We start from the raw sequence: 12,374 nt of genomic DNA on the forward strand, positions 1-12,374 counted from the left end.
CAGTGCTGTTGTTGAGGAAACTGCCTTTAAACCTTGGGCTGGATGACCATGGAGCTCTCTTCCAGCTTAAATGATTCTGGGTTGTTTTCTTGGTATTTTGAGGGGGCTTGGCCACCCGTGAGCCAGAAGATGAAATTCCTCAGCCTGTTTCCTCTGTGATTCAGGGAATGACCTTGGGCAAAGCTCTTGGCCTCTTCTTGCCTTCCTTTCCCACCTGCAGTGGATGTTAAGACAGCCTCCCATGACTCTGGTACAGCTTTTGTCCAAAGATTTCCTGTGCTCTGAGGTGTCAGATACAAAATACCAACTTAGATCATCAGCAGATAGGTGGCAAAAGCTCTTCCCCTTAACACAATTACGCTGCTTTTGGCCAGCTTTTGTCTCATCTGTGCCTGGAGCAGCAGCTCTTCCTCAGGCACGTCCTGGCAGTGCTTGGAGTGATTTGGAGCAGGGCTGGAGTTGTGGGTGGCTGCAGCAGGACTTCTCCCGAGGGATCTTGACCCAGGGCTCCCCTCTGTGAGGGTGATGTTAAACAGAGGCTCATCCTGCTCGCCCGTTCTCACACCCACCCTCTTGCTTCCCTCTTTGCATCTTTGGTGGAACTTTAATTGTGGGAAAGCAGAGCTGAGGAGCTGCTTTGTACTTCACCCTCAAGGTCTTGATGACTTTTATCTTTCCCGAGCTCCCTCACCGTGGCCATTTGCTGAGAAAGCATTTCCTCCAGCTTCCCAGGGTTGCTTTTGGAGCATGAGCAATCCGACTGTTCCCAGGGAGCATCCCTGGTTCAAAGAGGCATTGGCTGGGCAGGCAGGTAACTCCAGCTACTCCCAAATTCAGCACCAAACCCGTCCACATCTGAGCCAGCAGGGAGAGCACAGGGATTGAACAGCTTCTTCCCAGCAGTGGGGAGCTGCTGGCAGTGCTGAGCCAGCCCTTTGCTCCAGAGATAGGAGGGTGTGTTTGTAACCAACACGGTTTTTCTCCACCCCTGGATCGTGTTTTTAATTCTTGGGTGCAGGAAGTTCAAGCCCAAGGACAGGAGTGATGTAGGGAAAGGAGTGAGGTGGCAACACTGACACACTGTGGTTGGGCACAGTGTCCTCAGCCAGATGGGGATTAATATAAACATAGGTATTTTTAGCAGTCCTAATGGGTTATTTAGTTGCAGGGAAAAATTAAAAGGAGCTCAAGGCTGTCTGGAAACTCTGGGGGCTGCAGGGGAAGGCGGTTCTGGGGCTGGAAGCAGTCTGTCCTTCCGAGCAACATCTCCATCTTCTCTGTGATTCATTTCAGACTTTCATCAGAGATCAGGTGTCAGACAGCAGGATAAAATAACTGATGTAAATATATTTATATATATTTATACATGGCCTGTCACAGAAATGCAAATGGAATGTTAATAAGCCACTCACTTGACTGGGGCTAAATCTATGGTAAATAGCAACTGGAGGCTGTGTCTTCAAAAACTTGCTGGTCAGAGACAGAAATGCATACTGCAACGTGTGTGTTGGTTGGCCACCTGAAGGACATTGAGTTGCCACAGTTATGTTGCCTTCCCATGGCGTTTAAACATTTAATATCATTTCTTTGGATTTAGGATTCCAGCCCAGCAGGAGATCATTGAAGTCTTCTCTGTGGCCCTGGTTAAGCAGAAGAAGTTAAGGGAAGGAGGATGTCCTCGTTTCATTAGTCTGCAGCATTTAATGATCTCTCTTGAGAGCTGTAAATGCTGTTTTTATCTGTTGTGTGCTTTTTGTGGCTGTTTTTGTTTCTGTGCAGCAGGTCTGGCCTTTCCCCCCTCTCAGTGGACTGTTTTATCATAGCTGAGTGCTGTTAAATACTGCAGAGTGTGTGACAGGCACAAAGCAGAGTTCCATGGCTGGTGAGTTGTCAGGGCTTGAAGGGGTGCCAGGAATGTCCCAGAGCCGCATCCCTGCGAGCTTTGCTCCAGAGGGGCTGGGCTGATGGGCACAGGGTGATTACACCCCGGGAATGTTCAGGTGCCTTTCCCTTCCTCTCACATCCCTGTTTCCAGTGGAAAGCCTCGTGTGCAGATGGAGGAGTGGGGTTCAGAGTCTTTGTGGTTTCCCTGGGTGGGCTGAGCCTCTTCAGAGGCTCCTGCAGTTGGCACAATGGGGTGACATCTCGGTACCTCCTGATCTCTTTCATACAAACCAACCTCAGAGGTTGGGCTGGGTTTTCTCCACGTCTTCAGGTTGAACAACTCCTCTGAGCAAGGGAAAACCCCCTGGTATTTATTTCTGCAGGTGTGTGAAGTGTTTTTTTCCCATACAAATAGCCTAGTGTGGGCCGTGCCATGTGTACAGAACAACTGCCTGCTTGGGTATGTAGGTCAGTGCTGGAGTCAGCTCTGATAAGGAGTTTCTCACAGTGTGCCCAGACCTCTGGAATTCTCAGTGTGGTTATTCCTGCTCCTGGCAGCGTGTTGGAATGAGATGATCTCTGGGGTCTCTCCCAGTCCCCTTCTGGGATTCTGTGCTTGAGTGTGGCAGAGCAGCCACCTGGATTGTTGGATTAATGGGGTGGTGTCAGGAGTTTTGTGGGAATGGGCTACTCCTTTTCTTAGGAGAGAACGTGTGATTTGATGTGTGTAGAGAACAGGGGAAATTCTGGTTAAATATCTTCTTAGGTTCATGTAATATTTATCACTAGGTGAGAAATACCAGTCTGTAATAGCCCTGTGCTGTTGCTCCAATTTATGATTTCCATCCAGAAGTCCAAGTGTTTCACAGGTAAAGATCCTTTAGTCCATTGTTAGAATGGAATACAGTGCATTTTTTAAGCTTTTATTTTAAGTGGTTGCCATCAAATTTTTCTGGGTATTGGCTGGCAGTAATCAGGTCTTTTAAATTCTTTTTATTCCCAAACAACACATAGGTACATTCAGGAAACTTGGAACAATTTTCTGGTGCTCTTTTCCCAGGCTGAGGAAATCTAACCATTAGTTTTTTCCCAAAGCCTATGAAATATCCCCAGTTTGTGTCTTGTGGATAGAGCTGATTGTCCAGCACTGTCACTGCTGGTGTTCTGTGCATAGAGATGATCTACAGTGACCAGATTGGATCTGGAAAGGGAGGGATGGGGTAAAACAGAGAGGTTCCTGTTGCTTCCATTCAGAGATGACTGTGTGTTAACTTTGGATTTCCTGACCCAGCTTGGGTATCTGCAGCTGACATCAGCCGTGAGAATAACCCTCTGTCAGCAGGGATGGAGCCTGGCCTCACCAGATCTTTCTAGGAGATAATCTTCACTCACAGATTATTCTGACAGGGTGTTGAGTCGAGCTGAGCCAGGCAGAGCTCCTGATTTCAAGTTAATTTTGGCAGGGAAAAAGTGATCATTCTGCATATTTCCTGTAAAAAACAACCAAACCTGGATTCTTCGTCAGGCCTGGTGAAACAGTATTTGAAGGCAGCTATAAAAAAAATTTAAAGTATTCATTTTTACATTTTTACAGATGAAACGTGGCATGAAAAGTGCAAAGGTTTTAAACTGGTTTTAGGTGGCTCTGTTTCTAACTTGCCCCAACAACAGAGGTTAGAATTATGGAATGACAGAATCCTGGAATGGTTTGTGTTGGAAGGGACCTTGAAGCTCATCCCATTCCAGCCGTGCCAGGGGCAGGGACCTTCCCCTGCCTTGGGCACTGCCAGGGCCTGGGCAGTCCCAGCTCTTCTGGGCAATAACAATTGGGTTTGTTTTGTTTTATAAAGCCAGCACGGGCAGCTCAGCCCTCAAAGCTTCCCTGTGCTTCATCCCCCACCGTGGGCGCCGTGTTTGCAGCTTTGCTTCCTGCTCACGGGGAGTCCCCAGCCTGCACTCACTCAGCCCTGACTCACTCATCTCAAATAAATCAAGCGGCAGAAATGACAATTGTGCCACATGGTAGAATTGCAGGAGGGTGGAGGGCAGCTTGTGAGATCCCTTGATTCAGTGGCACTTCTTCCCGTTCCTTCCACAGGCTTGGAGCCTCTCTTTTATCTCCTTTTAGTGGGAACAAAGGACAGCTGGCTTTGTGTTCTGTGCTCAGGGCTTTCATTTCTCACACGTAAACCCAGTGTAATTTCATCACCACCAGACCTGCAAACTGTAATTGCCTGAAAATGAGAAATTTCTCTGGAAAAGAGTCGTGGTTTGTGGGATACCAGGATTTGAAATGTCATCTTTGTGTTTAAAACTGAGCAAAGGAAAATTCTGTGTGCTAAATGAGCTGCAAGGTAGTGAGAATAGGAATGGGGCCTCATCATCCCTGTGGGTCCCTTCTGACAAAGGGCATTCCATGAAACCAGATGTGTTTGGGTCTGAACCCCATTGCTGCATCCTTACGTGTTGAGTCTCTGGGAATCAGCCCATGTGGATAAAATTTAGATTGGATTACAAATAAATTTAATCTTGATTAATGGAAAATAGATACATAGATAAATATGAATTAATACATAGATCCATTGCTGCATCCTTACGTGTTGAGTCTCTGGGAATCAGCCCATGTGGATAAAATTTAGATTGGATTACAAATAAATTTAATCTTGATTAATGGAAAATAGATACATAGATAAATATGAATGGATTTTATCATGACTGATGAAAAATGGATACATAAACAGTGTGACTAAGAACACACATCCTTATATGCTCATGGGTAACTGTGGAATGCAGATAAATGTTTTAAAAGGCCTTGTAAACTACAGAATTAGTAGTTTAGTAAACCACTGTAGTAAGTGCATGTGTAAGAAAAAGGGTGGACACAAAATCTTTGTTTAATTAAGAACAATCTCTCTTATTGCTCCATTTTTCCATCTGATTTTTGCTGACAGTAAAATGCAAAAATGATTTTTCTTCAATGCTGCGATGCCATAGTGTGAAACTGATTTTAGATGTATCTAGGCTGCAAAAAGAGCATCTGAAATCCTGGTTAAATTCTCAGTGTTCCCCAGCTCCGGGAGGAGTGCAGGATGCTGGAGGAGCTGTTCCTGCTCCCTCCCGGCGTGGTGAGTGTTGTGACAGCTCAGGAGGGGTTGGTTCCTCAGCTCCTGGCATTCTGCTGCTCTGGCTTTACAGGGATGTGGAAGAGCAGGTTTTCCTGCGTTGGGAAGAGGCTTAGTGCCAGAGCACGCTCTGCTTCTTAAAAAAATCACCCTGGCTTTAACGCTGGAAGCCCAAAATGAAGTTATAAAGCTGTTTTTGTGCCATTTTTCACCTGCCCCAAAACCTCTTGATACTTGGAATACTTTTAAGGAGGAGGTGATCCTCCTTGTTGTTTTATCCTATTACATCCCCGTGTTAAAAATTCCCAAGCTCATTCTAAAAGCTTTATGAAGCCATTTTCTGCAGAAGAATTTTTAATAACTTATTTTCTGCGTTGGCAACAGGTGGTTGTTTTCAAAATTACTCACAGGGAAAAGCAAAGCCATATTCTCATTTTAATATTCTGGGAACTTTTCCTTGAGCAGCTTTCAGGCTTCAGATCTGTATATTTTTAAAGAGTTGTATTTTGCTGCTCAAGACTCCACATAATTCCATCAGATGCTTTATTTTGATTGTACTGTGAGCTATAACTGGGTGGCACAGCAGCTATAATTAACTCTTCCATCATTCTCCCATTCACAGAACATCAAACCTTTGACTTAATTTTGAATTATTATATCCATGTTTCTTCAGTTGGAAAAGCGATGGGGATTTCCCTAAAGAAAGGGGGGATTGTTCTTGCAATCATTTTTTTTTCTTGTCTAAAAATAGTCAGGAAATAATGACTTTTTTTTTCTTCTGGAATGTCTCAGAAAGTCTTGCTCTGCAAAGGGACACATACCCCTAAAACTCCCCCAGGGAAGTGGAAGTTTCCAGTGTGATTCTTGTTTCCCAAAGTTGCACAGAATTCTTTGTAGAATTTATCATCCTGTTTCCCTGCTGTATCATCACTTGGATACCTAACAGAGTTTTTATGACAGAGATAATACTTCTTCTCTAGTGGAATGCTGTGATTTTAACAGTATTTTTAACATCCTCATTAAAAAAAAATATCCCCAAATTGTAAAAATAGCTTGTGGAGCACTGCTCAAATCAGTTCAGCGCTGCCTCTTGCTCAAGAGATCCATCTTGGAACCTGGAATTCCAAAGGCTTTGGGAATACAGGCTGAACATCAAGATGTGAGAAGTGGAAATGTGCCCAGGGCAGAGGGTTCTGCATCAGAACCTGTATCATAAAATCCTGGATCAGCCTCCCCCAGGGGCTGCTGAATCACACAGAGCTGCTGCCAGCTTGGGAATTATTTTCACTTTCTCCCCACACACCTTCTCTGCCCTGTACTCGTGTGTTTAAAGAAGTTTCTCTGTTCTTTGCCAGTTTATTTCCCAGTAACAGGTGATGGCTGATGTTACTCCTGGAGAACACTGTGGGTCTGTTTGTGTGGGGCTGGGTTTGTTCTTTTCCCAAAATGCTGTAGAGAAGTTGGATGATTTAATGGAAAGGCAGAGGGAAAGGGATAAAGATGAGGAGGAAATGCTTTACTCTTCACTTTCAGTGATTAAATAGTTCATTAACAGGGAGGGCACAAAAGGAGGGTGCACAGGTGAGACAGAAGTAATGGCAGTTTACCAATTTAGCAGAAAAATGAGGCTGTGAAGGGACATCTTGGTGGGAAAGGAGGGACTGACTGTAGCTGGGAAGGGAAATGTTATTTATTATCCATGGAGTGAGAGGCTGGGTGGTGCAGGGCAGGAGGAAGGGCTGTTTTTCACTCTGTTCCTGGCATGGCTTTATTTCCACTCCTCTCCCAAAGTGATGCTGAACCTCCTCCTGCGGGGCCAGAGCAGAGAATGTGTGGGAAAGGCACCAACGTGTGATGGGAGGATGGTAATGAGAGGGTGAGACCAGCAGCAGTGTTTCTCATGTTTATTATTACTTCTGCAGTTTTGACCCTTTTTGTTGTGCTTTATTTTGGCTTGGCCTGTTTTTACATCCTTCTGGATTGTTTGTAAGTATTTTGGGACAGAGATTGTCTTCCCTTCTGTGCTTCCAAATATAATGGGGAGAGAGCCCAAGGGCTTTTGGGAATGTGCCATGGTGCTTGTTACACCAAGATGTTCAGAAAGAAAACCAGGGTTTTTTTAACATTTGAAGAAAAACACCCACAAAAAAGCAGTAGAAGAGCTCACAAAATCAAATCTTGGAAGTTATTAGAAGCCTGAAATAGTTTCTGTGAGAAAAGAAATGAAAAAGTTACGTGGTTTAATGGCAAGAAGGTCTGTAAGAAGGGTATGAAATATTTAAGATAAGAAAAAGATAAACTTGGGTATTGTTTTTCTGATACAGTGTGGAGAGGAGTATAAAAACTCAAATCAAGCAGCAAATTTCAGACTGACAGGGTTATTTTAGTACGTGGCACATCTGCCCCCCCTCCAGCCTCCGAGTTAAAATTCCAGCAGAATTTTTTCGAAGGCTGCTTGTGTAATGGAGAATGAGAGTCTCTGGGGTTATGTCAGACAAAAGTATTTTTAGTGCTGCTCTGAGCCCTCGTGCCTCGGGGAAGAAATGAGCCACTGAAGCAGGATGACGTGTCCCCACTGGGCAAGCTTTAATAACATTATATACTCTGTATTTCTGCCTCTCCTCGGAGCATCAAATGGTCCCAGCTCCCTGGATTAGATTGACTCCCTCTGTGATCTAATATGCAAATCCTCTTCCGCTGTAATTATTGTTTATAAAAGGCGTTCTCGGGTCTGAATTCTCTTCGTATCCTGAAGTTGGGGGTTGAGGCTGAGCCTGGAAATGATGTTTACTGGTTCATGGAGAATCCTGGAATGGTTGGAGCTGGAAGGGATGTAAAGATCATCTTGTTCCACCCTGGGCTGGGACAGGGACATCCCCCTCTATCCAGGTTATTCCCACACTTGAGCAAAATACTTGCCATGATTTTCATTTGTGATTTCTTTGGAGTACAGATCTTTTCAGGGAAGATGCCTGAGAGCACAATAATATTTCTTTCCTGTACACAAGAGTGCTGGGAGGGATTTTGAGGCATTGTCAGACCTGGGCATCCTCCCTGTGTTTCTCCACTCTTCCTGCAGAGCTCCTGAGCTGGTCCAACATGCACTTAATAAAATCTCCACCATTGTCAGGGTGGGTAACAGGATCTTGCTGACATTTTACCCATATTGGGAGGAGACAGGCAGGGAAGCCTGGGAGCTCTGGAGGGGAATATCCCTAGGAGGACTCTGAAATTCCTGTGAATAGTGGGGTGGCAGCACAGAAACAGAATCGGGCACAAAAGGGAGGAGAGCCTGTAGACGAGCAGAAACTCTGGAACTTTGCTTTTGTGATGACAATTTCCTGGTGGCTTTGCTCCATGCACTGAGCTGTCCTTGCCCCCGTGCTGTTCTCAGCAGTGACTCCAGCAGCAGCTCGAGTGACGAGTCCCCGGCGCGCTCGGTGCAGTCCACGGCTGTTCCCGCGCCCGCGGCACAGCTGCTCCCGTCGCTGGAGAAGGATGAGCCCCGCAAGAGCTTTGGGATCAAGGTGCAAAATCTTCCAGTGCGCTCAACAGGTAAATTCACTCAGGAAAGGGGGACAGAAAGGGATGGGGCAGGTGGAATAACCTGTACTGAGTCTTTGACACACGGCAGTCACGTGTTGGGATTCTCTCCCTGCTTCTGCCTCAGTTCTTGCGTGACAGTGGGAAAATGGCTTAATTAGTGACCATCTGTGAGAAACCCTGCTGCTCCCAGCTCCAAGTATTGGGCATTTCCAGCTCCTGGAGCTGGTGCTTCCAGCAGCAGTATGGGCTTTCCCAGGGAAAAAGTGACACATCTCCATTTTTAACTTAAAACTTTGATTGTTTTTTCTCACCCTGCTTCAATTCCTTTTTTAATCCAAAAAGTTGAGAGTTTTCTGTTGCAGTTTGAGTGCTTTAAAACACTCCTGAGCATATCAGTAAAGGCAATGCATATTGCATGGAAAATAACCCAGGAAACCACGTGCTGAGGAGAGCCCATGATTGCTCCCTGTTCCCTGCACTGAGCACAGGAGAGATCCCACAGGAAAAACCAGCATGGCATCAGTTGTGAAACAGTTTTAACAGAATTCATGGATGCAGAAGCACTGGCTGAGCTAAAATAGGATCTGTTCATCTTGTGAGCAGAGTACCTCATGTGTTGGTACCTTCCTATAGATTTAATGCCTGCCATATTCCTTGAAAGTTCACGGTGCTGAGGTCAGTGTCCCATGAATCCCAGACAGATTGTGTGGGCCTGAGTCAGATTCCACAAAATCTGATGGATCTGCCTGGTTATATTCCTGAACTGACTGTACTGAACACTGAGTGACTCCAGCCTCTGTTCCAGACACCTCATCCCAGCTGTGTGCAGTATTCTGCTGGGATCTTTAATCAGGTATCCCTGGTATTTCTTCTTCATCTGGAACTGGGTGTCTCTTAGAGGCAAAAACCAACCACTGCCAGCTTTAGCCATGTAAAACCCTCCTGTGTGTAGTTTCTTGGGTTTTAAAGAGAAAGATCAGCCAGAAACTTTGGACATTGGCAAAATCAACATCCCAAATTAAAAAGAACATTGGTGAGCACTGATGAAGTCACATTCCAAAAAGACAGTCAAGAATTTTTCATGTCTTTTACAGTGCTACCGAGTTGGTAGAAGTTACATTTCTGCAGCATTAATGTTCATCTGTTGGTTTAGATACAAGCCTTAAAGATGGACTTTTCCACGAGTTCAAGAAGTACGGGAAGGTGACGTCGGTGCAGATCCACGGCGCGTCCGAGGAGCGCTACGGCCTCGTGTTCTTCCGGCAGCAGGAGGACCAGGAGAAGGCACTAAATGCCTCCAAAGGAAAGCTTTTCTTTGGCATGCAGATTGAAGTCACAGCCTGGATAGGACCAGGTAAGGCCCATGCCCTTCTGCCATGGGGCTGCTCTGGGTGTGCTCAGGAGCTGTTGTGAAGAGGCAGAATAGAAGTAGGAAACATTAAATAAATGGGAATAAAGCCACAATAAACTCCAGAGCAAAAAGAGTGGATGCTCTTGGATCAAACAGAGAGTGCATTCCAGTGTTAGGGCTCAGAGGAGGAAAGCTGCCATCCTCCCAAGCCGTGGTGTCTGCTGCAAGGAGCGATCTCATCCGCCACGTCTCAATGGAGCAGCTGCCAGTGGGTGGTGTGAGCGCAGCACTGTGTCCTCCCAGCCTCGTTTTGTCTCCTCTTAATTAAAACAGCCAACGAGTGCTGCCTTCTGAGGCTGTGGCAGCACAGCCCACGTGACTGACCAGTGAGAGCTGCAGCCCCGAGCACGTGGTGAAGTTCTCAGACTGCACTTCAATGACTTCTTTAAAAATTGATTCCTGAAAACAAACTCCTGCCACGTGCTCTTCCCCAAGTGCAGGGAAACCTTACTGGAATTCATGCACTCAAGCATTGATACTTGATAAGAGCAAATTGCCAGAGAAGCAGTTGAAAGATGCAGCTCCCTTTCACCTGAGGGTGCTCAGATTCCTCCTTGGAATATAAAAATTCCCAATCCCACAGAAATAACAAGTCATGGGGTGCAGTACTGGGTGTTTTTCTCAGAGACAGTGGTTACCCTGTTCAGATCAAGGAGACCTGAATAAACCAACATGAACCAACTCTCCAGTCATAACAAATTTCCTGCTCTCTTTTATCCTAGAAACAGAAAGTGAGAATGAGTTTCGTCCTTTGGATGAAAGGATAGATGAGTTTCACCCAAAGGCAACGAGGACCCTGTTCATTGGCAACCTGGAGAAAACAACCACCTACCACGACCTTCGCAACATCTTCCAGCGCTTCGGGGGAATTGTGGTATGTGAATTGTGTCCTGTGGGGTGGCACTGCCCCCCTTCCTCTACAGACCCCTGAAACAGCAGCTCTGAGTGCTGCCAGATCTGTCAACGACAGATAATTCAGTCTTTCTGTAATAATCTGAGTCATTCATCTTGCTGGAATGTACCTGAAAGCTTTTCTTTGTATTCAGAGTTCAGCATATGAATGTTGAGGGCTAATTTAGGAGGAAAAACAGTCCTAGGAGTGTTTACAACAAATGTCTCTCCTGCTGTTTGCTCCTGGTAATCCTCTCCTGGTAGCTCCAAAGCTGACTGGGTATTTGGGATGTGACTGTGCCAGGTGATGTTCTCATGTTGACTCGTACAGCTGTGGGAATCTGAGTTTTCTGTTGATTTCTGGAACGAGGGGCTTGCTTGCTGTGTGTGGGAGCAGCCCTGTGCCCAGGCAGGGGGATTGGAGCAGATGATGGCACATGAGGGATTTGGGTTTTCAGCTGAGGAGGAGAATCCAGATGAGGTAAAGCAGCCCCCTCTGCTCATGACTGTCCATCAATTCACATCAGTGTTATATTTAAGGGAAGTTTTCCATGGGAGTTGCACAACTGTCCAATCTAATTAATTTTCACAAGGGCATGGAGTGACAGGACAAGACTTAAGCTGAAGGAGGGCAGAGTTAGATGGGGCAGTGGGAAGGAATTCTTCCCTGGCACAGGGTGCCCTGGGAAACTGTGGCTCCCCCATCCCTGGAGGTGCCCAAGGCCAGGTTGGATGGGGCTTGGAGCAGCCTGGGACAGTGGAAGGTGTCCCTGCCATGGCAGGGACAGAACTGGATGAGCTGTAAGGACCCTTCCCACCCAAACCATTGTGGGATTCATTCTGTGATCCTGTTGAATCTGGACTTGAGGTGGTTGATGTTCTCCCTGTCAGCTGTGGGTGCTTGTGAATGTGCTGTGCCTCCTTTACTCTGCCCTGACACGTTTCTGTCACTGTGAGGAGTCAGTCACATGTACCCCATCCTGCTACCCCCCAAAAGAAGAGGAGGTTGTTTCCATGTACAGTGTGGTCAAATATAAAACCCTGTTTTTATGATGTCTGGCAGCCCTTGTGTATGCAGACCCTGCTGGATCCTTGGCATCAATACTGATTTATGAGTTCTGCCATGTCTGTGGCTTGAGCCCTTTTCCAGTGTTAGAGCAGCAGAGCTCTCCTGATAGAGATGCTTATCAGTGGTAGTGTAAATTGGCTTTTGTGTGCCCTGGTGCTCCCTGTCAGCATTATTAATGGCTCAGAACTGGGAGCTGCCTCGCTGTTTCCAGGAAAACCTGCAAGCTCAGGTGCAGAAGGGACCAGCTCTATAACCTTTCTGAGGGGTAATGAGCACAATAATGATATTTCATTTGCCTGTCACAAGGAATTGCTTGCCCAGGGTGAGTGGTCAGGTATAATTTGCTGTGGTTGCAGTTGTGCTACTTCAGACACTTGGAAGTGTAGTTTTCTATTAATATTCCACTTAAATCATTTGGCCAGGGCTGTAGGAGTCTAATGGTTGTGTAAAT

General features: G+C 46.0%; 1 protein-coding gene across 5 annotated transcripts in view; it reads left to right on the plus strand.

Annotated features, from left to right (window-relative positions):
* The window catches only part of SPEN (spen family transcriptional repressor), a 62,406-nt gene that overhangs the window by 31,690 nt on the left and 18,342 nt on the right, over positions 1–12,374 (plus strand). For all 5 annotated transcript variants that reach the window (XM_015648036.1, XM_015648037.1, XM_015648038.1 and 2 more), the window contains exons 4-6: positions 8,401–8,561; positions 9,706–9,906; positions 10,686–10,837. In XM_015648036.1, the coding sequence (XP_015503522.1) occupies positions 8,401–8,561; positions 9,706–9,906; positions 10,686–10,837 (514 nt within the window). The remainder of the gene's footprint in view (positions 1–8,400; positions 8,562–9,705; positions 9,907–10,685; positions 10,838–12,374) is intronic.

The sequence above is a fragment of the Parus major genome, chromosome 21 (assembly GCF_001522545.3).
Source record: "Parus major isolate Abel chromosome 21, Parus_major1.1, whole genome shotgun sequence".
NCBI classification, from domain to species: Eukaryota; Metazoa; Chordata; class Aves; order Passeriformes; family Paridae; genus Parus; species Parus major.